Raw genomic sequence first — 24,974 nt, forward strand, 5'->3', positions numbered from 1 at the left:
AAGTGAAAATTGGGAGCACACACAGCTCCCAACCCTGGGTAGAACACAGTTTTTGCTTGTGTACATGACCTCATAGATTTACAGAACCATGCATACAAATTTATCATCTTGCATAAGAGGAATTAATCATTGTCACAATCCATCCAGACTCAGACCCTGGTGAGATCCTGAACACCCAATGCCAGGGCAGATGGAAAAACCTTCCTGTTTCATCAGGCATTTGATGATTTTGTCCCCTCTGTGGATTCTTCTGCTCTCTCTTTAAAAAATATTTTAATTTTTGGCTGTTGCTATGACTTAGATTTTTAAATTTCATTTTTGTTTTCCTTGGTCAGTTTTAACTGATTAGGGGAGCTGGTTTTGAAGCCATTTTATGGTATAAAGTCCTAACAGAAATGATATATAATATGAAGGGGGCCACAGCTCCAGGGCAGAGCATCAGCTTTGCATGCAGAAGGTCCCAGGTTCAATCCCTGGCATCTCCAGGTAGCTCTGCAAAAAAGTTCTGTGTGAAACCCTGGAGGGTAGCTGCCAGTCATAGTAAACAGTAATGCGTTAGATGGACCAAGGGTCTGATTTGGCATATGGCAGCTTTCTAGGCAACTATGATTCAAAATAAATAACTAGCTGGGCTGGGCGCAGAGCATCCGCGACTTTGGCTGGCCCAACCACTCTCCGCCACCTTTTTCTTCCCCTCCCCCACCTGCCCTTGTGGGTTTCTGACCAGCCAGCAGGCTTCTTCTCTCCCCTGCCTGGCCACCACCAATTTCTGGCTGCCCGCCCCTTCCCACCCCACCCCCCTGCTTTCTGGTTGGCTGGCTGGCTGCCATTTTCTTCCCTCCCACCCATGCAGTGGCTATCCGGCAGCTCTCCGAACTCTCGCGAGAGCTGCCACACATGGGATTAGCCACAGGTGTGCCTTAGATAATTAACTATATAAATAGATATCACTGGAAATAAAGGGATCAGTTTTGCACATTGAGAAAATCGACATGTTGCATCTTAAGAGCAAGCCTTGATTCTGGCATGCCAATTTAGTAAATATATTAATTAAGGTATGTCTATCAGCTGGAAGGAAATAGCAGAGTAACTAGAGAAGGTCCACCAAGATTTGAGGAAGGAGATTTTTCTCCCTGGTTGGTGACAGAAGAAAAATTAAAATGTAGTTGTTTATGTCTATATTACAAAAGGCTTTTTGACAAGTGGGTGGATGCTGCTGTTGTGGATTATTTTTTTTAATGTCCCTGTTCAAATTGAGGTGCCTGGAACCTTGATAACAGCTTTGTTGAGATAAACACCCACTTTTGAGCAAACAACAGAATGCATGTAAAGTCTGCCTTGAGACAGTTGCCCAAATTGTTATCCAGATTGTCATCACCAATTGTCTAATTATTCCAATTTTGTTTAAAAAAATGTTCATAACAAGTGTCTGTCAATTGGAGCAAATTAGCAACAAATACCAAATGCCATCAAAGACATGATCAGCTGTCCCCTGGGAGTTCTCAACACAATCAAACTGCTGATAGAGGGATTCTTCCCCGCCTAAATCAAAGCATAGGAAATATTAGACAGTGATACTTCTGTGGCTCATCCTTGAAACAGAGCCAAAATGGCTCCACTGTGTGATATGAGAAACATCTGCACAAGGATTAACATGGTGACACCTTTGACCCTGGAAATCTCAGCTCCTATAAATAAAATAGCTGGAAGACTACAGCTAATGAAGGCTGATTTATTCAAACCAAAATGTGAAATCCAACTATCATTTGCTTCTTTATTTTGTTCCCCCAACAGAATGATAGCAATAGCATTCAACCCCTCTTGATGAGCTTTGCCACAGACCTATACTCTCTTGGTTCTGGTTTTCTTCAGCTCCCTCTCTCCATCACCCACTGTTGGTTCGGATCCCCGATTTTTAGGCCAATGCATATGTTGAAATTGTGCTTATGAGCAGCTAAGCCTGGGCTAAGGCAGCCAAATGACATTTATTGTGTGTGGGGATGATGAGAATTGTAGTTCAACAACAGCTGGAGGGCCAAGGTTGCCTACCACTGCCTTAGAAAGTCTGTAGGATCAGTGGCCATCTTTGATCATATACATTATACATAACTAACCAATCAACTGGTTTAATGTGGGCACTCCAGGAAGCAACTTGAATGCTCTGTTAGACACCTCTATTCTATGAACACTACAGCATCAGCAACTTGTTGCAAGAAATGTTTTTTATTTGTAAAAATCTGCGTACCTCAAATGGCCATGCAAGATGAAAATACAGCAGAGCATGCAACTTGCTCCTCAGACAGTCCACTATATTTAAATGTATTTAACACATTTTTATACCACCCCATATGCAAGTGCTTGGGTGGTTCACAATAGGCATCATTATCTTAGATACTGTGGAATCTAATTGGGTATGCAGAATCACAGACTCTTGATTGAGAAAGGCAACTAGTGACAACAGTTCTCACTCACTGAAAAATGTATATTTTGTGGTCAAAATTTGTGGCTGTTGGCCTGTGGGGTCCTGCAGGGATTGGTCTTGTCCCCCATGCTGTTTAACATCTACATGAAGCTGCTGGGAGAGGTCATCTGGGGACTTGCACTGAGTTGTCAGCAATATGCGGATGACACTCAGCTCTATCTCTCCTTGTCATCTGATCCTAGGGAGGCGGTGGATGTCCTGAATCGGGGGCTGGAGGCCGTGATGGGTTGGATGTGGGCTAATAAACTGAAATTGAATCCGGATAAGACGGAGGTACTGTTGGTCAGTAGGAGAGCCAATCGGGATGAGGAGATTTTACCGGTTCTGGATGGGGTTGCACTCCCCTTGAAATAGCAAGTACGCAGCTTGGGGGTACTACTGGTCCCGGCTCTGTTTTTGGGAGCTCAGGTGGAGGCGGTGGCCAGGGGTGCCTTTGCATGGCTTCGGCTAGTGCGCCAGCTGCGTCCCTTTCTCGAGAAGGTAGATCTGGCCATGGTTACCCATGCCTTAGTCACGTCACGGCTGGATTACTGTAACGCGCTCTACATGGGGCTGCCCTTGAAGAATATCCAGAAACTGCATCTAGTGCAAAACGCGGCAGCTAGGGTTTTGTCCAGAGCTGCCCGTTGGGAGCACATCACCCCCATTCTGAAAGAGTTGCACTGGCTGCCGGTTCGTTTCTGGGTCCAATTCAAGGTGCTGGTTTTGACCTTTAAAGCCCTTAACGGTTTGGGCCCGGGGTATTTGAGGGACCGCCTGCTCCCAAGGGTTGCTGCCCGCTTGACGAGGACATCTGAGGGGACCCTGCTCCGGGTGCCGACAATGAGAGAGGCCCGGCTGTCGTGCACTCGGGACCGGGCCTTCTCTGTTGCTGCCCCCAGACTTTGGAATGCTCTCCCAGTGGCCATTCGCTCCTTGGACTCCATCACGGCTTTTAGAAAGTTTATTAAAACTTGGCTTTTTACCCAGGCTTTTACATAATCATTTTTACTGCTGCTTCTGTGTTTTTACCTGTTGTATTGTTTTTATGCTTGTATTTTATAGATTTTAAATTTGATTTGTTTTTATACTTTTTAGCTTAATATTTTTATTGTCTGTTTATTGTATGTTTTAACTTTTGTAAACCGCCTTGGGGTTGTCTTTTAATGAAAGGCGGTATATAAATGCAATAATAAATAAAATTAAGCATATTTGGCTTAGCCCTAGTTTTTACTGACAAACAACTTTTTCACAGAAAGAGAATTGCAGAAATTCTGACAGCTAAGCAGCCACAATGTCTGTGAAACAGCTCAACCAATCAGTGTCAGAATGCTACCCCATTAAAACAAAACAGTAAAACAGTAAAAAACAAACAACAAAACCCGTCTCCCTTGCCATTGAAAACTAGACTGCCAGTGAGAAACTAGGCAGGAACTCTTTTCTGCGACACTCCAATTTTCCGTGTTCGAGGAGTTTGTTTACAAAACAACAAGAGGGAGTATTCAAAGATGCAAAGCCTCCTCCACTCTGTAAACAGAAATGGTACCGTTCAACAACAGCACCAGGAGCTTCTGCTGTAATTTGGTTCTCGGGATCTTGCCTTGTTTCCCTGGGCAACCCCACTGGAATGATTTCTGTTCCAGAATCGGGTCACAACAGGGAAGACACTAGCACCAGGCTGGGTATCTTTCTGCTGCGAGACTGGTGATGAAGAAGCACTTCGTGCCATCAGGAATCAAGCTAAGAGTCACCCGCTTGTGACAGGTGTTTTAAGCACTCATCCTAACAATCTGCCCACGCATAGCACTGCAGCAATTGAAGGACTAAATTAAATCTCTGAAGATTAAATTAATGATGGAAATCTAAAATATTAATATATTCTAATTGAATATTCTCCGATAAATTATCTAGGCATTCTAGGCAATTTGATTCTACTTGCAGTTCTTAGGGAACTTTCAACTGCATAAATACAGCTATTAAAGCAATTCAGGAAAAGAAGAACAATTTTTCGGCGCAGACAAGAGAACGCTAAATACAAAGAGGCTAAAAATGTCTTTCAGATGATTGATTAAATGATACAGCCCGAGACAGCTGAATCATTAAACGACGGTTTTCTTTTCAGTCCCACTGGCTCAAGCAAGGACAGAGTGAATTCCCCATAGGTCTGAATACAAGAAAATACAATTGGTAGGTATAATTACAGTATAGCCCTGAATGCTGTTGTAAGAGAAATTCAAACCGAGATTCATGCTGTAGAGCATTATTTAATCCATAGTGCTGTGTATGTATGTTTAAAGACCAACAAGTGCTGCGTTTCTACATTTTCTAATTTCTACTGGTGGCAAAGAGCAGCAACAGAGATTTGCTGATTTTTAAAAAGGGTTATCAGCAGAATCCGATGTAGGGATACTCATATATGGACGAATGACTATGGAAGAATCCATGTTTTGTAAGGAAGCAAGATTCACATGGTGTTTTTTTTTGTTTGTTTGTTTGTTTTAGAAGAACTGCCCTGCTGGATCAGGCCCAAGACAAATCTAGTCTAGTATCCTATTTCCCACAGTGGCCCATCAGTTGCCTCTGAGAAGCCCAACGGCAAGAGGTGAGGGCATGAGCTTTCTCCTGGAAGTTTTTCACAGAGGGCTTTTAAAGCCCTTTAACTCGCATCTCCTCCGGAATGGAGGGGGTGCGTTCAAATATTGGTCAGATTTACCCCGAAGACCCTGAGAGTTATCACACACACACACACACACACACACACACACACACACACACAATTTGGGTTTTTCACTGTGTGTTGTGTAGCCTGATTTAAATCCATTTTTTAAAAATCCACTATTTGTACTGATCTTTTGGGACAACTTCGAGTTCTCAGTAAAGCCTCCCAGTAAACTTGCGCCTGCTGTGACTAAAACTCCCTGCTGTTGCTCCCCTGCAACTGCTATTCAGAGGTAACTTGCCTCTTACTGGAGATGGCCTATAGCCATCAGATTAGTAGTCATTGATAGACCTGTCCTCTCCTGCTAACTGAGCAAAGAGGCACCTTTTAAAAGTGGTTGTATTTAGCAGGGGGAGAGCAACTGGCCTTATCCACCCCATCCAGCACAGCATCCCTCCAGTGGCTGTTGCTGGTGTCTGTCTTATGTTTTTTTGTTAGGTTGTTAGAGCCATTTTGTTAGAGACATTTAATGAATGAATTTATATTTATGTAAACTATTCTTGGAAATTTTCTTGAAAAGCAGTATATAAATATTCGTCGTATTCATATGAATTTGTCTAAGCCCCTCTTAAAGCCATCCAAGCTGGTGGCTGTCACCACTAGGGATGTGCACGGAACCAGCTCCCTTCGAGCTGCTGGTGCGGTGGAGGTGGATTTAAAGATGGGTGAGGGTGCGCTTACCTCCTCCCACAAATAGTCTGGTGGGGCAGCAGCACACCTCCTTGCTTCCCTGTTGCCTCCATGACTGGGAGTGCCATGTGTGTGATGCAGTCAGTAAGTCAGTCATTCAGTCAGTCATCCTTACAGACATACATACTTAGAAAAAACTCAGCACAATAAATCAAACAGATTGTACGCAATATTGACAAGTTAAAATTAAGACAGTTGTGGTGAACTCCAGATAGATCTTACTGAAAGCCAAAGAGAGCAGAGCACCCTCCATTACAATCATAAAACAGGAATCACGGAAAAAAGAAGGCAAAACATTAATGAAAACCTGAGCGGATGTTGTAAACGATATAACAATACCTTGCCATTTTGCAAATTAGGTCGTCCTCAAGACTGGACAGTAAATACTTCAAATAGAAGTCATCCAAATGCCCAGGAAAACGTTGCAGCAAAGGGGACACTAATCTTAAGCGGGCGTCCCTATAGAAATTACAGTATAAAAGGGCATGCACACTTGCCTCCACTTGACCAGACCCGCAAGGGCAAAGTTGTGTGTGATGCAGGCAGGAGCACGTCGCACGACATGCGCCAGGATGTGTCACTTCCGGTCACAAAGACAATAGGGCAGCAAGGAGGTACACTGCTGCCCTGCCAGACTATTTGTACTCAGAGTGCTGGAAGGGGAAGCATGTGGGGGGGGGTGTGTGCACCCTCCCCCGTCCTTAAAGCCACCCCTGCACCCGTGTCCGAACCGGTCTGAATGCGGGGGCTCCAATCCCGTTCGGCGTTCTAAGAATAGAACGCCGGACAGGTTTGTGCAGATCCCTAGTCACCACATCCGGTGGCAGAGAATTCCATGGATTGTGTTGTGTGAAAAAGTGTTTTCTTTTGTCGGTCCTAAATTTCGAGGCAATCAGTTTCATGAGATGACCCCTGGTTCTAGTGTTATGAGAAAGGATCTGCAAGGGGTTTCATTCTCATGCCTAGCAGTCATTGATAGACATATACTCATGGATTACTCTAGTGATTGGTGTCCAAAGCGTCTGAGTGGATGGACATCACTATATCTTTGGCAATAAATTACATGAGTTAATTATGTTGACATGTATAGGGTAAAAGCTGTCAGGACAGGAGCTTACACAGCATCCGCTTGGCTGTTGACAGGTAGGAGGAAACACGGTTAATTTACAACAATAAAGGCTAGTAGCAGGCATATCATTTTAAAAAAAATTAAATATCTTAAATCCTGGTTTCCTCCCGCAAACCTGGACCACATAACCAGCCAGAGAATTATTAGGAAGAATTTGGGGAAGAGTAAATAGAGCATCTGCTTTGAACACAGAAGTCCCAGGTTCGATCGCTGGCATCTCCAGGTAGGGCTGAGAGAGACTCTTGCCTGAAACCTAGGAGGAGCTGCTGCCTGTTAGTTTAGATTAGATGAAAGAGCTAGATGGACCAATGGTCTGACTCGGTATAAGGCATGTGCCTACACCATTTCAACAACAGAATCTCCAAAAGGGCACTTTTCAGACTCTGAAGATTTGTGCCTGTTAAAGTGTTGCAAAATGCAATCGTATGAGGTAGCAACTTGAAACTGCAAGCACAGCATTTCTTGATGCGTTTTTTAATGCATGGTGACAGGGTTTTGGCTGTACATATTGCCCACCACTGCAGCTGGTTTTCCAGGCAGCGGGTGTCCATATTCTACCTGAATCACATTCACTGCCCCACTCCATTTCAGGCCAATAGGGTCACAGAGGGGACAGAAAACCACTGATGTGATGAACTCTTTTAAAAAAAATTGTCAGTGTCTTTGCACAAAGCTGCCAGAAGGGCACAGCTCCGTCTGCTCTGCTTTGCGCTAGCAAGAGCACCAGGAACACGTGGGGCATGATGACAGGGCCAAATGGACCAATGGCCTGACTCTGTATAAGGCCGCTTCCTGTCAGAGGAAACATGTTTTCCTGAGGAAACATCAATGTATCCAAAAAATAAAGTCTGATGAAAAACAAAAGCAAATGTGATGGGAATCAAAAGCCAAAAACAGATGAAAATCGGGTTGCACCTTTGCGCGAGAACCCAGGTGGGGAAAAAAATTTCAATTCACAGAAAGATTATTTCATGAACAGGATGGAAAGGGGCTGTAAAAGTGAGCAAATTATTGCACCACAATTTGAACCTTCCACACCACACCACCCTGCAATGCATAATCAATGGGGCAAGCCTCCTACAATGGAAAAATACAGCAACTTTCCTGCAACGCATATGCAGTGTTATAGGGCTACAATGCATCAATAAAATCCAAAACAAGGCATGGGAAATATGAACAGCACCCTGCTGACAGCACAGTGACCATGATGTCGCAACACGGGCAATACAGAAATTGATGCAGCATGTAATCTGGAGAACACCAAGGTTTACGTAGCAAAAGAAAAAGGTGGCCTCACAGCCATGAAAAACAACAAGGGAAATACCAACCAACAGTCACTGGAAAAGAGACACTGCTGTGATGAATTGCTATTGTTACACCCTTACTGTTTAAAATGTACTTCTTTGCTCAGTTAGCAGAGGATTCTAGATGGTAGATTGCTGAATGTTTTAGATGCCACTCCTTGGCAGATTGATGCATACTTGTCTTCGCACACCTCAGGATTCAGAATTTGATGGCTTTCATTAAAGATTTTTGATTACTCATTAACCAGTTTGGTCCATTGTGATTAAATATCTCCACACATTTGGATCATCATAGTTTTCTTTCAGAAACCATTTGATTTGAATATATAATATCAACATCATCATCTCCTCCTTCTCTTAGTATTTAAGATTTACTAATCCCCTAATTGGGACAAGCTGTTTGGAGCACTGCCTGTTCTCTTGACCCTTGCCCGACATAGCTTATACTATCTGGCAGGGAAGTTGTTGAAAAAGGCCTATTAGAGATTATAACTGCTTCTCTGAGGGAGGGCAGGATGCCTCCTTGCTTTAAGGAGGCAATTATTAGACCTCTTTTGAAGAAGGCTGTGTTGGATACCTCAGAGTTAAGCAAGTATAGGCCTGTCTCCAACCTTCCATGGCTGGGCAAGGCTATTGAGAGGGTGGTGGCCTCCCCCAGTCAGTCTTGGATGAAACCGGTTATCTAGACCCATTTCGGACTGGCTCTTGGGCAGACTTTGGGGTAGAGACTGTCTTGGTCAGCCTGATAGATGATCTCCGGTTGGGAATTGACAGAGGACGTGTGACTCTCTTGATCCTTTTGGACCTTTCGGCACCTTTTGATACTATCAACCATAGTATCCTTCTGGAGCGCCTGAGGGCATGGAAGGTGGGAGGAACTGCTTTGCAGTAGTTCCACTCATACCTCTCGAGCAGATTCCAGATGGTGTCCCCCGGGGACTATCGTCCTTCAAACTTTGAACTTCAGTATGGTGTCCCTCAGGGCCCTGTATTGTCTCCAATGTTGTTTAACATGTACATGAAACCGCTGGAAGAGATCATCAGGAGATTTGGTGCAGGGTGTTATCAGTATGCTGATGACACCCAAATGTTTTTCTCCATGTCAACATTATCAGGAGAAAGCATAAATTCCCTAAATGCCTGCCTGGGGGCGGTGATGGGCCGGATGAGGGATAACAAACTGAGATTAAATAAAGATATGACTGAGGTACTTGTTGTGCCAGGTCAGAACTCGGGAGATGATTTTGATCTGCCTGTTCTGGATGGGGTCACACTTTTCTAGAAAGAACAGGTACACAGTCTGGGGTGTTTCTGGACACAAACCTCTCCCTGGTGTCCCAGGTTGAGGCAGTGGCCAGAGGCACCTTTTATCAGCTTCGGCTGATATGCCTGCTGCATCCATTTCTTGAGATAAATGACCTCAGAACAGTAGTACATCTGCTGGTCACCTCCAGACTTGACTACTGCAATGCGCTCTATGTGGGGCTTCCTTTGTACATAGTTCAGAATCTGCAGTTGGTCCAGAATGCAGCACTCCTATTTTAAAAGATCTATACTGGCTGCTGATAGGTTTCCGGGCAAAAAAAATGGTCTTGGTTATAACCTATAAAGCCCTAAACAGCTTAAGCTCTGGGTATTTAAGAGAACATCTTCTTCGCTATGAGCCCCACTGCCCATTGAGGTCATCTGGAGAGGTTTGTCTGCAGTTGCCACTGGCTCATCTGGTGGAAGGGCCTTCTCCGTTGCTGCCCCGAGGTTTTTGAATGTGATCCCTTCTGCAATAAAAGCCTCTCCATCTCTTACAACTTTTTAAAAGGCGGTCAAGACACATTTGTTCACTCAGGCTTTTAATTAGATACTGTTTTAATAGTTTGATGGTTTTTAACAATTTTCACATTGTCTTAAATTATAAATTATTGTAATGCTTTAACCGTTTTACTTGTTTTTATTGTTTTGTTTTAAACCGCCCAGAGATGTGATTTGGGCAGTATAAAAATCTGTTAAATAAATAAATAAAAGTATAACTAGCTTGACCCACGCAGAGCATCTGCGTGCTAGTACTTGATTGCTCCCCTCACCCCCTGCCACAGCCCCCGTCACTTCAGAGCTCTCTCCACCCTCACCTGAGCCACACTCCTGCTCATCCTCCTCCATCCCATTGCTTCCATCCCCCTCACCTCTCTTGGTCACTGCTGCAGTGTTGCTAGTACCTATTGGCCAAACTGCAGCCCCTATCCCCAGATATCTCCCCACCCTCACCCAAGCCCTGCTCTTGCTCCTCCTCACAGGAGCAGCAGCAGTGGTTGACCAGACCCTTCCTCACTGTCACCACTACTATGGCCGCTCGTTCCCCTCAGGCCACTGACAGGCCCTGGCCCATCCCTTGCCTTCCTGCCTCCCTCCGCCAATGGCCTCAGTAGCCCCAAACAGCAACCATAGTTGACTGGGCCCTTTCTTGCTGCCACAGCTGCCATGGCCACTTGCTCCCCTCATGCCACTGACAGGCTCAGGCCCTTCCTTCTTTCTCTCTTCCCCTCCTTCTTTTTCTTTCCTTCTCTCTCCACTCACTCTCCCCCCCTCTCTCTCCCTCCCTCTTTCTCGCTCTCCCTTCCTGAATTAACAGATCTTGTTCATCCTTTTTTCTCATCTAATTCACACAACGGCAGCCTCCTTCTCCTGCAGGGGCTCTTTCCTCCCTCACCACCCCTCTGTTCGCAGACCCCTGCCCACTATATATATATATATATATATATATATATATATATATATATATATATATATATATATATATTCCTCTCCTCTACAATCAAGAACATCTTCCAGCCAGTAACAGTTGCTTTCCAACTGACCTTAACCATCACAGGCTCCTCCCCCCTATCTGCATATGGAATCCCCACTGCCCAATCAGTTGTTTCTGCTCACAAACTCTCGTGAGAGCTGCCATGCATGGGATTAGCAACGGGTACGCCTTAGAGAATTATATATATCCATTCCTACAAGAACCTCTGCCATGGCATGCTAGGGATTATGCTTGTTTTCTTAAGACGTTTCAGGCATGATGAATCCTGCATCAGTGCCAGGGACCAGACTCAAAGGCCCAAGTTCAGACCATTTCCAGCTCTACTTTTTTGACTTCCAATTGTTTATTTGAATGGACTTTTTGAAAGCACTGCAATAAGATGAGTCATTTCTCTTTCTCTCTTCCCCATTAATTTATGCAGGAGTTTTTGCACATTTTGTGCCGATAAGAAAAATGTACTTAGTACAATTCTTTGCTGTAGCAGCGAAGATTAAGGCTTCTGTTGCCCGTGGCTGACAAAATAAGCATGTAGTGATAGTCAGGCCGGAGAGAGGACTAGGCCTCAATTAGAGTAACTCCTTGGAGGGTGGGCTTCTCCAAATAAGGAAGAAAGCCCAGGAGAATCAAATTCCTGTGGCCCATTCCAGAGTGAGAGGCAAGGTTTACTGGACAACAACCTAGAGAGGAGTAAAGGAGGGGTGTGTGAGAGTTCAATGCTTCCCTGGAGGCCTCTGAGTGAGGTCTTAACAGCAGCTACTGTAGAGAAAGGGGAGACTAACAGCCTTGGGCTGAGAATCAACTGGGGGTGCCTTACCTGGAAGTAAGTAGGAAGGATAGGGATCAGTTTAGCTAGACGTGGTGGGGAATTTATTTTTGTTTAAGTGTTTGGATCTGACAGCATGGTTCTTGTAGTTCCTGGGGAAGGGTTCGACTTGGATGGAAGCAGTGATTGCTGATGCCACTATAGTTTTTCCAAGAACAGAGAATTTGAGGTTGGGATCCCCTGCCCTAGCTTGCAGTAAGTTCAACCATAATGTTTAGGCTAGATATGAACCCAAATAGTCTCCTTTACCTTTGTTTTCACTTGCTGTGTTGCTTTAAATCCCACCCACTAACCCATGCCCTCTCACTGCCTTCGCACATTTGTCTGTTATAGCTTAAGTTTTAGATCCTAGAAGGAAGTGTGCAAATCCCCCAGAGACATTTTTAAAGGCTCTGAGGGGCATGTGCATTCTCGGAACATTTGCATTCTCTGTGCTTTGAGTCTACAAGGCACAGATTTCTCAAGTCTTCTTTTTTATGCTTTGCAAGAGTAGCTGGTGTGTGTGTGGTGTGTGTGTGCGTGCACACATCACTAGTCTTAACTTAGCACTAATAAACAGGTATTGTGGAGAAGTAATTTTCCCCTTAATTGTCCATTAGCTCAAGGAAATCACATTGTGGATGTACCGTGATAAAGTAGGCATTCTGGAGGGTTTATTTCCCCCCCTCTTAATTGGCCATTAGCCTGAGAAAAGCTTTTACATGCAGTTATAGCAATAGCACACACAGATTGCATGGGCCATGCAGAGGAGCTGTTCCCCCCTCCCCCCAAATTGGAGTTATATTTCTCTATGCAGCTTTATTAATACAAGTTTCTTAAATAAATGTTCATGTGATGTGATGTAAGAGGTCTGAAGAACGATGCAGGCTATGCTGCTGATGGGAGAATAGAGAGTTTAGTGTTGAGAACCATTAGGAAATCCCATGCTATTGTAAAAAAAAGCAGATATTTCCCATGGGAGAAACCCTGCTAGCTTTGGCCTGTTCTATCAAATATAAAATTAAGCTCTGATTTAGCATGAATTTTTAAGATGGCACTTTGATGGCATCTTCTAAGGCATCTGTAAACAACTGGTAGATCTCAAGTCATCAGGGCTGTGAATAACAGTGTTTCTTAAAAAACTAAAACAGACTTCTGTGCCAGGGTAAACCAAATTTTTGGGGCAGAGGAAGGGAGAAGCTGAGATCTGTTCTTGTGGTAGCAAGCATGCATTTCCCCCTTTGCTAAGCAGGATGAGAGACTACGAGGCTATTCTCATGATGGGAGAAAACCGGGCGAGAAGCCCAGCCTGGTTTTCTCCCAACAGGAGAACCACCAGGCTTGTGTGTGAGCCCAGTGGTTCTCTGGCGGCTAGCCCGCCAAAGAAGCCCTCCCCTTAAACAGGGTTAGCGGAGCTAACCCCATTTCCCCATTCATTTTCCCGACTCGCAAGAAGACCCCCGCCAGGAGGCTAAAACAAGCCTTCCGGTGTCGGTGGTCTCCCCAGGAGGCCACACACACTTGCACAGGGCATCCTGGGGCTTCCGTGGGCCAGGCAGCCCCTGATCCCTGCAGCCCCTTCTGGCTCTGTGATGGAGCCCCGTTACTTGTGTGGGTGCCCAATCTGGCTGCCCAGCGATGAGCGGCTGCTCATCTGTGGGGAGAGCGGGCTAAGCCCGTTCTCCCTATAGTACCCTCCCAGGTTCTACGCACAGATCATGCGTAGAGCCTCTACATATAAGATATTCCCCTTAGGGGATGGGGCTGCCCTGGGAAGATCATCTGCATGCTTACATGCAGAAGGTTCCAGGTTCCCTCCCTGGCATCTCCAGACAGGGCTGGGAGAGACTCCTGCCTGTAACCTTGGAGAAGCCTCTGACAGTCTGTATAGATGATACTGAGCTAGAGGGACCAATGGTCTGACTTGCTGTAAGGCAGCTTCCTATGTTGCTATAAGTTCTGTATTCTGGAGAATGTCTCCAGACTCACCCCCCTTCGGTTCATTTTACATAACTTACTGTCCCAGTTATAGTGAATAGGAAGAAGGTATGTAAGCCACTGAAGCCTTAGTCACATTGGTCCTGGACACAGGCACCTCTGGCTTCTGCGATTTCAGTAGATGTTTCCCACATACCTTTAAGCCTGGCTCTGCACTCATAAGAAGTAAAATCTTGCTTTAAAACGACCTTTCTACAAAGCTGAAGTTCAGTGACCAATAACACATTCTTCATTATTTTCATGATTCTGCAGAATCATGAAATATACACAGCCTTGCTTACATACTGACCTATGGATAACTACATAGTCACTGACCTATGGGTAACTACAAGGTATCCTGTCATTTGAAGGTCTAGGGTGGCTGACCCTAGTAGCCCATTAAGAGGATAGATGAGAAAGAGATACCGAGGTCATTCACACAATCAAAAGCGGTGTTCTACCTGGGTTTGGGAGCTGTGTGCGCTCCCAATTTTTGGTTGTGTGGAAGCAAAGTAGGAGGAAAAGCTACCCAATCACTTCTACCTATGTTTTCCTCCTACCTTGCTTCCATACAGTCACTTCTTCCTCTTACCTTTGCTTCCACACAGCCAACAATTGGAGGACACACAGCTCTCAAACCTGGGTAGAATATAGTTTTTCATTGAGCCTATTCACACGATGGGGCAAAATCGGGCTGGTGGAGGCTAGCCCGATTTCGCCCCATCGTGTGAACCACCATTGCCCCATCGTGTGAACCACAGGGCTCGGCTGTGAGCCCAGTGGTTCCTAGGCGGGTAACCTGCCTAAGTACCCCTCCCCTAAAACCAGGTGTGTGCAGCGAGTGCTCCGCAAACCTGGTTTTAAAGATTGTGAATAGCGCCATGGTTACTCATGAGTAGACCCCATGAGGGGAGGCGAAAAGCTGCCTCCCAGCTCCTGGGGTCTCCCCAGCATGCCCTGTGTGCTTGCGGAGCTTCTGGGGGCCGTACGGGCCCCCGCCATATTGGAGCTTCTGGAGGCCTCACGGGTCCCGAGCTTCCCAGCCCCCGCTGGCTCTGTCACGGAGCCGGCAATTGTGTGGGCAGCTGATCTGGCCGCCCAAGGCTTCCTCCCTGCTCGTGTGCGGGGCTTAGCTCGCTCTCCCCGCTCACCTTTCTAAACCGGGTCTCACTGATCGTGGGACCCGGCTCATTGTATGAATGGCCTCATGGTCTAGTATTTACTACTCTGAATCGGTAGATAAGGCATCTTGAGCCATGCAGGGGAAAGACCTCTCTTACAGATATGATTCACAACAGCATTCTTCCTAACCTACTTTACCAAAACACACTGCATCCTGTACCTCATTTCAACCCTTAAGTACAGACTGCAGTTTATTTTAAGCAAGTAGGTTAGAATAAACCAGGATCAGTCGGTATGGATCTCACGACTGAACTTGGCTTATTGTTACTTCGATCAGAAGTAAACTTAAATCAGACCTCCCCATTCCCTGTAAACACTCTGTGCTATTTGGAAATATGTTTTTGAGGGCACTCTGTGCTAGGGATGTGCATGGAACCGTGGCAGGGAGGTTCGAAGGTGGCAAGGGTCTCCCTTTAAGAGTAGGGGAGGGTGCACTTACCCCTCCCACTGCTTTCCCCCGATGGCATCCGTGTTGCTTAATATCCATTGGGGCGTATCTCCCTGCTGCACCATTGACCTCGTCTTCCAGATATGACCGGAAGTCACCGACGCGCCAGCGCACACCAGCACAGGTGTGCATACATGACACGTGCATGCCTGTGCCAGCACACAAAGGTGCGTTGGTAACTTCCAGTAATATCCAAAAGACGAGGGCAACGGGGTGGCAGGGAGGTACGCTGTTGCCCCAATGAGCATTAAGAAACACGGATGACGGGGTGTGGAGCGACGGGAGAAGTAAATGCACCCTACCCCGCTCTTAAAGCAAGACCCCTGCTACCTTCGAACCGGAAGAACTGCCAGTTCTTCAAACCGGTTCGGAGGCCCATAAAGGGCCTACGAAGTGGTTCTGTGCACATACCTATTCTGTGCCACTCAGAAATGTATCTCTGAGGGTTGAGTGACCCTCAGGGGCATATTTTCATGTAGCATAGAATGATTCCCAGGAAGGGAGATATTGAAATTCACCCACTTGTGTGATTACCACTGCTGAGCCATTCAAAGCCATCAGGAGTAGGGATGTGCAAACTGATATAAATCTTTTTGTATCCAAATCTAGCTGTTTCGGGAGATTTGTGGACAAAACAAATCGCCCCTTTGCTAGCTGGCCAGATTCAGGCCCAAAACAAATCACCCAGATTTCAGACCTGACAAATTTGTAGATTCAGACCTCCATTTTGTAGCAATCTCTCTTGCTGTCTCCATTTTGCATCAGGAATTTTTTTTTTAAAAATCCCACCCTCCCAAGCTTCAGATTGGTGCAACGATTGGCTGGCGATTGTGCTGCCAGCAGTGAATGACCCCGTATTGGCTAGGGGAAGGGTCAAAGAAGGGACAAGGGTGGGAGAGTTTGAAGGATGGATTTTCTAATGTACTTAAGGAGGCAGGCAGCCAGCCAGCCAGCCACCATTCTGTCTTTCTGCCTCATGGGAGGAGAGAGAGAGCCAGAGGAGTTTTGCTTTGCCGTTGCCTTGCCTGCCTACTGCCAGGAGTGCATTCTCTGCTTTTTGTTCCTGATTGAAGAAAAGAGAAGATAATTATTTTCACCCCCTTCCTTTTGTTGAGAGAATCACTACCTGTACCTGCTGTCTGTGCGAATTGATTTGGGTACAAAATGATTTGTACCTGAATCTTCCCGTTTTGGGAGATTTGTGGACAAAACAAATCACCCCTGTGCTAGCTGGCCAGATTTGGACCCAAAGCAAATCGGGGTTGATTCGATTAGCGTACAAATCAAATAGAAAAAAATTGATTTGTGCACTTCCTTAGTCTGGATATTAGCCTCTTTTACGGTGTAGACATGTGCAGATCTCTATGCATACACAGATATGAGGCTCAACATACGTACAATAATATTTCCTGTCTGTACTCAGGTTAATTTTAAAAATGAACACACATACAGTCATTCACACAAAACATGTACAAGCACCTGTCTGCACATATGATAAAATGTTCAAAAGGGGTAGAGTTACTGACTCTCAGTGAGCCAAGCAGGAATTTGAATACAAATCTCTACTGTCCAAATCCAACGCTCTGTCTCTTATACCACCGCATGCAGGAAAATGTGTAGTGCAAAACACCTTTGAGAGGCCCAAAGAGCTAAATGTGAAGGTTATTGACCTTCTGAATTGACCAGTATTTTGCCAGGGGTGATGAACAAAAATAATGTATTTTTGGTCTGGTGAGATGTGGCCCGTTTCTGTTATACCTTTGAGCAGGTGAGTTTATTATTTTAGGGAAAACCAGGGCCTTTATTACCTGTTCAAGAAACACTTGCTGGACCTGCACTCAACAAACATCTCCTGACTGCAGGCAAATACCATCTGTTGTTTTTCCCCTCATACAGTTAGAGGTTAATGGATTCTGAAATGTTAAGTTCCAAACAGCAAGATACATTGAGAACACTGGGCTGTGATTGATAATTCCATCCTTTCCCTAGAAGCTTGTTTCACGGAGGTTGAAAAGGATGCTGGAATTTCATGCAAAGTGGAGATGGGTTCATTGGACCAAAGGTTTGCCCTTGAGCTAGTCAAGGCAAAACAAGATCGACTGACATCCTGCCTGATGCTGCAGTTCCCCAAGGACATTGTGCTCGCACAAAGCTATTGCACTAGCTTGTGATCCAGACCAGTGTTGTATTAGTGCAATAAGGCACTTAACCGGTGGCATGCCCCATATGCTTTGTAGCGAACCTTTGTGCAATAGCACAAGAGTGCAATTCGGCAAATCACTGCAATTTAGCCCAGCTATGAATTTTTCTTGCACTAGCACACTTTTCTTTGTTGTAAAAGTGCAACAGTAGTCAGGAGGTTGGCAATAGACTTCAGTGGCAAAACACAGGTGATGCTGTGACTAATAAACAGCTTCAATGGGATGATTTGGTTCAGGGCTGTAGCATGAGGGAACAGGTTAGTCTTCAGCTCTCCTGCAGCCTTGACCAAAATTGTTCTCTGGTTGTTTTTCTTTCAAACAGGAAAAGATGCTGGGGAATCCAATCATGGGACTTCCATATCATGTGTCCAAATCATATCATGTCTCCTTTGCCTTTATAGGCTTGTTCCCACTCAGAGCGAACCCAATGGTTTTTGGCACCCTTGGCAAAATATGACTTTGACATCCCTCCCTGCTACATTCTGTTGAAATTATATTCTGAGGGGTGTGGCGGGGGCGGTTAAAGTAAAACTTGGTGGCTGGCGCTGGCTGGGGCAGGGGGACAGATTATACCTTTAAAAGTACATAAGATGCCTGCCCAATGCTGCTGCCTAGAGTCAGCCCCCACCATACACCTGTTCCCTGCCAGTCAGCCGGCTGTTACACATGCACAACAGCCATTTGAGGTGTCCAACAAAGTTTTTTTTTACCAGGCTGGTCCCTCAAATGGCCACAAGGCAAGCACATTTCCCCTCGCCCAGTCGCCCCCCTCCCTGCAGCAGCTACTGACGCCACAACTTTGGGGGGGGGAATTAAATGAGGGGGACTTTCCTCTTGCCCCCCTGATACCGCTGCTGCCCCAGTTAGGGTTGCCTTTGTCCCCTCTCCCCAATTTCCAGGGTGCGGTCCTTGAAAATCACCAGCAGAATGTCAAGAAAATGTTGGAATCCCAACTGGATTCCAACCAGCCAACAGTTTGGGGTGGTGGTGGGGCCATGTTGGCCCTCCTGACAATTTCTCTGTCAGGTCTGGTTGGATCCGATCTTTTTCACTTTTCACAGGCCGACTAAAGACGTGTTGATATGAATGCATGTAGATCAGGGCAGAGCCTGCTGCTGTGCTCTCCCACTACACACACCCAATGATACCATCTAAACAGGGCATCAGACTCTGATCTATGGCATACATAGCATATTGGTTAATCAAGCCCTGATATGAGTGGAGGCTTAGAAGCAGATTCGTGGAATGAAAAGCCGAATGCAGTCAACAGAGAGGACTGGATACGTCTGCAAGAATAACATTGCACTGCTTATTTCATTTACCATATTTTTCCAAGAATGAAACACTTTAATGAGCAGAGAATTACAGCTCATCCCACCAGAATGGAAGAGGGGCTGTACTTCAGGCTTATGTAGGTCCCATCCAGCTTTATTCACCTTGGCAAGGATTGAAACTTCATTCAGGCACAGCCTTGCTAAAAATACTGACATGCAGCTAATCAACTTCCCATAAAATGGAACTTTCTGTGTTCACAATAGAAAGCCGGATGAGGAGGAGAGAGCCAAAAAAGATTTGCCCATGAATTTCAAATTAGTTTGACCTATTAAAAAAAAAAAAGGAAGCAGAATCCAGTCAGCTGCAGGGGGAAGCACACATTCACACAAGCTTTAAATATGCTTAGAAAGGTTTTTAAGACCACACCACACCACTGGGAAACCTTGGGTATAAGAGAGGCATTCCTGGCAGTCATCACACATTCAACCTTTTCCCTCATTTCACATGCATGGATGTCCAACCAACAGGATCATTTGAAACCAGACCAGAACTGGAGATGTGCAAAATGATTCAATTTGAATCAATTTGAGTTTGAAATGGGCCGTTTCAAACGATTCAAACTCAAAATGAAACATCTTTAAAATAAAGGGCCTGTTTCGAGTTCAGACTGAAACAACCTCATTTCGAGCTCAAATTGATTCAGATTTCGAGCACAATTTTGGTGGGCCTTCCCCCCCTTGCTGATATTTCTGGCACTGGTTTGCGATTGGCTTGAGATCTCCTTGCTTCTTGGTTGGTTTGTTATCATACAAATCAAGTGTTGTCATGCCCCCAATGGCTGGTGGGATGGAGGGGGGACAAAAAAAGAGGAAATTTCAAAATGTTTTCAAAGGGTCTGGGGAGGGGAGGCAGAGAGAGCCCTTAGTGTGCCACTGAAGAGGTTACATCAGGAGAGGAAGAAGGAAGAAATTAAAGAAGGTTTGATTTTGTGGTTTTCTTTTCTCAGCACTGAGTATAATAATACGCTGTGCTCTTGCTAAACTATCTCGTTTTGCTGGATCTCTGATTGGCAGAATTTGGGTGCCTGCTTTCCTTCCTTGAGTTGTGGTTTGGTTTGTGTTGTGGCATTTGACAGTAGCAGCTCAAAATATCTTTCTCTCTCTCTGTAATTTTTTCTTGGTGATTGTTGTGAGATGAGCTCCATGTCTGGCCTTTAGACTAACTTGTACTTTGCTCACTCTGGTCTGCTCTGCAATCTGCATTGCAAGGTGTCCTCAGTCAAAATGTGGCTGAAGTCATTGTTCTAGTTGAGTGTATGGCCATGCTTGCTGCTAAGGGTGCTGCTGTGGCAGCTGTTGCAATGCTGCAGTAAGGAGTCATAATTGTGTGTGAGAGAGCAACTTGTGCCAGTGATGTTACTGTGGCTGGCACTGGATTCTGGGTCAGTGATTCTTTTTTGGCCTGTCTTTGAAATATGTGTTCTGTGTCAGGAGGAATAGATTACCTTTTACTGAGGTGCTTCACACAATTGGTGTGAAGTGCCAGATGGGGTTTGTGTGGGGAGAGCGGGCTTAGCCCACTCTCCCCAATCCCCACACACAAGCAGTTGCTTGTTGCTGGGCGGCTGGCTCAGCCGCCCAGATGAGCGGCTGCTCTGGTTGGGCACTCCTGAGCCCGGCTGCAGCCATGTTGGGAGCTCCGGGGGTCAGGGGAAGGGTAGCGCCATGAGTGTGTGGTGCTTTCCTGGGGTCCCCCTCCCCTTCCCCCCCCCCAGTGTGTCAGCCATGGCTATAAGCAGCTGTGGCTGACACACAATCAAATAAACAAGGTCAGGAACATAGGAAGCTGCCATATACTGAGTCAGACCATTGCTCTATCTAGCTCAGTATTGTCTTCACAGACTGGCAGCGGCTTCTCCAAGGTTGCAGGCAGGAATCTCCCTCAGCCCTATTTGGAGAAGCTTGCTATGTTAACCTCATTAAGGGTGAGGGGTAGTTAGGCAGGCTAGCCACCAGAGAACCACCAGGCTCACCTTCAAGCCTGGTGGTTCTCACGATTGTTTGAAACCAGGCTAAGGGAGCCCAGCCTGGTTTCGAGCAATTGTGTGAATAGCTTCACTATGTGCTTGCAGTGCTACCTACCACTCAACCCCAGAAAAGAAATGGGCAAGTGGGCAATTGACAACAAATTCTAACCTTTCCCCCCAAACCCCCTTAGGATCTTGTGAGCTTCTTGGAAGTTTCTAGTCAGTCACTGTGGGGCGCAGGGTGCTGGACTTCATGGGCTGTTGGATCTGGAGCAGCAAGAGCCTTCTGCAGTGGTGTTTTCTTCTGCAGTGGCATAACCACTATAGGATAAGCGGGGACTAATGCCCCTAGGCCATGAAGGTTGGGGGGGCACCATGATTCCTCCTCCCCCCTCCCCTAGGGCACCACCATGTCCTTCTCTTACACCCATCTGGCAAAAGGAGTGGGTATGGGGCTGCATGGTCCCCCTGATGTTGACGCTGGGGGAGTGGCTGGCACACATGAAGGGGCTGTGGTGTGAGGAGGGACGCCAGCGGGAGCTTGTCCCACGGCAGCCAGGAAGCTCCCTACACCCCTGCTCTTCTGATATTCTTACAGAATCTGGTGCTTCAGTCTCGTGAGTTCCAAGTGACTTTGGTGGCCATGATCCAGGACCCTTCCTGCACACGGAGCTCTCACTGCAAGCTATGGCAGACTGAGACGTGTGAGTAGCTGCAGCTCTTTCTACTTCTAGCAGTGGCGATTAGGAAAGCAGACTCGCTTGACAAGACTGCCTCGTACCCAATGTCTCTATGTAACAAAGGGCAGCAAGAAAACAGTACGAGTCGCCCTCTCCCACTCTGACATACTGGTTATATTTTGTGTATCATCCTGGGAACACAGTGGGCTGAGAATGTAAATTTTCAGATGTAATTTATGTTATCAAGACTCCTCGTACCTTGAAGGGATTTAACAAACCACTCTTCGCTTCCGAGTGTCATGCGCTTAGTGAGGCAATGGCTAATCAGTATGGAGCAGGTAATGACAGCCTTCATTTTAATCCTAAAAAGGACTCGGGAAGCATTGTTTCCTGACAAGGCATGCAAATGATGCACCCTCGTTTTGTCCAATTATTTCCTGAAATTTCTTGCAATTATGTTGCAATTTTCTTCCAGAGGACAACTTGACAAAAGGTCTGCCGGTGGCTTCTTCCTTTATTTGTTTTACAAAACATTTGTTTTCTCATCCAAAATGGAAAGGCTGGTGGATGCAAAATACACAGGATGGAGTTTGTGTTTTGCTACACCTATTGACAGCAAAGACATCCCCATATACTATGCGCCTTTCAAACTTTCCTATGTCATCTTTTATATTTCCTTTGGGTGAGAACTAAAAGCTGACTGCCACTTCCAAGCATGCCATTGGCTATGCTGCTGTGATGGTAAGGAATGATCACAAACATTCTAACTTACTGAATAGTCACACACTGGCTAAGTGTTGTGGGAAGAGATGAAGAGGAAGGCAGGGGGAGTGGGCTGGTACTTCCTCTCTCTCTGGGAATTAAGGAATCGAAGGCAAGCAATTTGGCTGAAATAATGGGAACAACATAGGCCAAAGGCTTTGGGAAAGAATGATGAAAGAAGTAGTGGGCTGGAGAAAGAAAAAAGAGGTCAATGTGCCCAGATTTAGTATGGGAGTGCATGAAGCAACTGTACAAATGATAGTGCCTCTAAGTACATGCAGAGTGCTGCTCCTTTCCCAATATAACCACTAGTCTCCACATATCTCGGATCACGGTGCAAAACTTCATTGTAGTGGATACAGCTTCCCTAGGGTTATCCATTGGCCACCATTCTGGAACTTTTTATTTATGATCATAATTGTGCTTTCACACTTAAGTATCTGTGAAATTATGACTAGTCACTTGGAGTAACACATATCACCTCCAAAAAAGAACCAACTTTCTTCTTGTCACAGGCAAGGAGAAAAACAAGCTTTCCCTCTAAAGAGGGCTCATCAGCAACCTCTGGAAAATGCACACTATGCCATCAGACCGACAATCCATCCTGAGTATAAATTATTCAGCCATTCCACTCACCCTAACCAGCTGCTGTGGGAAGGGTCCTCTCGAATTTTCTGGCACATTGATTGGTGGGATGACCCAGTCTCGCTTCTGCCGCCTCAACCCATGAGAATTCGGATGATGGCGCCAGGGCAGCAGTGTGTCACTAGGCTGCTGCAGAAGGTCTGCCGACGTGTTCTTCTTTCCTTTCTGCTGATGGGGAGAAAAAATTAAAAATATATATATTATTTTGGTTTTGCTTAGTTTCATTTTTTTTAAAGAAATAAAAACAACACATGAAACAAACAGCAAGCCAGTCCTGTTTTTCTCTCATGTGATGCATGCAGATCACTCGTCAGGGCTGTTGCTATGCTGAGGCTCATTTGAGTTGTGAAAGAGCTGTGAAAAAAATATATTATTGTTATTACAATGAAGCAAACATTTCTGCATTACAAAAGCGCGGGGCACTTTTATTGACATCTTTGCCTCGGCTTCATTTTTACCGACGTATGGAGCTGTCATTAGACAATCAAGCCTTCTTCCACGACGGATTGTCTTCATTATACCAACGGCAGGAAGCTTTATCAGCCCCTTGGAGGATAAAATCTGCAGATATCTAATAAATATAATCAATCACAGAAACAAAATGAAACGAGGCACAAACACCCTCGGCGTTACCAGTGGTAGGTCCAGGTCCATTATGCAGTGTTAAGCTCTTCACTAGCTTGGAATTTTAAAAGTGCCACAGACTTTTTTGAAACTACCATGGAAGGGGATTCACAAAGGATGAAAAGTTGTGTGGAGAGGTCCATTGTATGATGGACTCTGAAACAGAGAGCAGGATCCAAAATGTGTTGCCATGTAGTGGGTCATCTTCAGACTATATATTCAGCTCCATTAATCATATGAAGCTGGCCTCAACTCCTCTTCCACCACTTCCCAACCTCTGTACATATTTATTAGACCAAGCAGAAGCAGAGCACAGGAAACAAGCTAAGGAGCCCATTCACATAATAACAAGGGGGTGGGTTGCAGAGAAGGCAGGAGCCTCCTGGATTCACCCAGATGACCACAGGTTGCTCTGTGCTCTGCCACCTGTGTGCCTACATAAACAGCACTGCTGCAACACAAGTGGCAATCAGGAGCAGGGGGGAAGGCAGCTGGGCCACCAGGTATCCCATAATGCACTGCGAAAGTAGCATAGTGCATTGGAAAAGTGACGCTCCTTCCCGCTGTCTCTATGACCAAGATGGATGCCAGCAGACTGGAAGCATCTGTTGGAAGTGTGGAGTTCCATATGATCGGTGAGTGAGGTAAGAGGCGTGTGCTTGTCCTCTTACCTCACTTTGAGCCTGGATAGCAGATCAGGGCTACTGAGGGGAGGAGTGGTAAGATCAGGAGCAATCCCAGGGCTTCACATTACCAGCCCTAACTGGACTTGCCCTACCCTATCCTCCCTACCTGGGCTTGCCATGTCCTACCCAGATAGGGCTGGTTGTGAGAATGACCTCAAGATCTTGCAGCAGCTGGCTACTGAATCTTCACAATTGAAAAGACACTCTGGGCAGTATTACTTTTCTGTAATTCCCTTGTAGACTTTTAATTCTGCCACAGGCTTTTCTGGGAAATATAGTCTTTTCTGGGGCTGTTCTCCAGAGTCTTTTAAAAAGTGAAATTGTGGCAATCAGCCGCTGTTCTCTTGCTGCTACGAGCAAGTCGGGTCCTGTCTCTTGTCTGCTCCAAAGTCTGGTAAGTTAGCACAGGAGTCAGGGGAGTGGTGATGGGGTGGGGGGAGGAGAGAGGGGCAAAGCTCAAAATTGGGCTTTGCTCAAATCAGCCTCACTTGAACTCAGTTTGACCCAAATTGGACTGTAGTTTGATTCAGGCCAATTCGATATGGATTCAATTCAAATTCTGA

The 24,974-nt window shown here is 45.7% G+C and overlaps 1 protein-coding gene and 1 long non-coding RNA gene across 7 annotated transcripts in view; one reads left to right on the forward strand and one right to left on the reverse strand.

The window, feature by feature from the left end:
- The window catches only part of CDH4 (cadherin 4), an 803,867-nt gene that overhangs the window by 403,502 nt on the left and 375,391 nt on the right, over positions 1–24,974 (reverse strand). For 4 of the 6 annotated variants that reach the window (XM_053245224.1, XM_053245226.1, XM_053245222.1 and 1 more), the window contains exon 3: positions 23,093–23,269. In XM_053245224.1, coding sequence (XP_053101199.1) covers positions 23,093–23,269 — 177 coding nt within the window. The remainder of the gene's footprint in view (positions 1–23,092; positions 23,270–24,974) is intronic. The other 2 variants (XM_053245227.1, XM_053245223.1) reach the window with 1 other exon arrangement.
- On the forward strand, positions 11,788–23,256 carry LOC128322936 (uncharacterized). The gene is made up of 3 exons (XR_008306091.1): positions 11,788–11,923; positions 21,613–21,718; positions 22,972–23,256. It is a non-coding gene; the product is annotated as an uncharacterized LOC128322936 (long non-coding RNA).

The sequence above is a fragment of the Hemicordylus capensis genome, chromosome 4 (genome assembly GCF_027244095.1).
Source record: "Hemicordylus capensis ecotype Gifberg chromosome 4, rHemCap1.1.pri, whole genome shotgun sequence".
Taxonomy (NCBI): Eukaryota; Metazoa; Chordata; class Lepidosauria; order Squamata; family Cordylidae; genus Hemicordylus; species Hemicordylus capensis.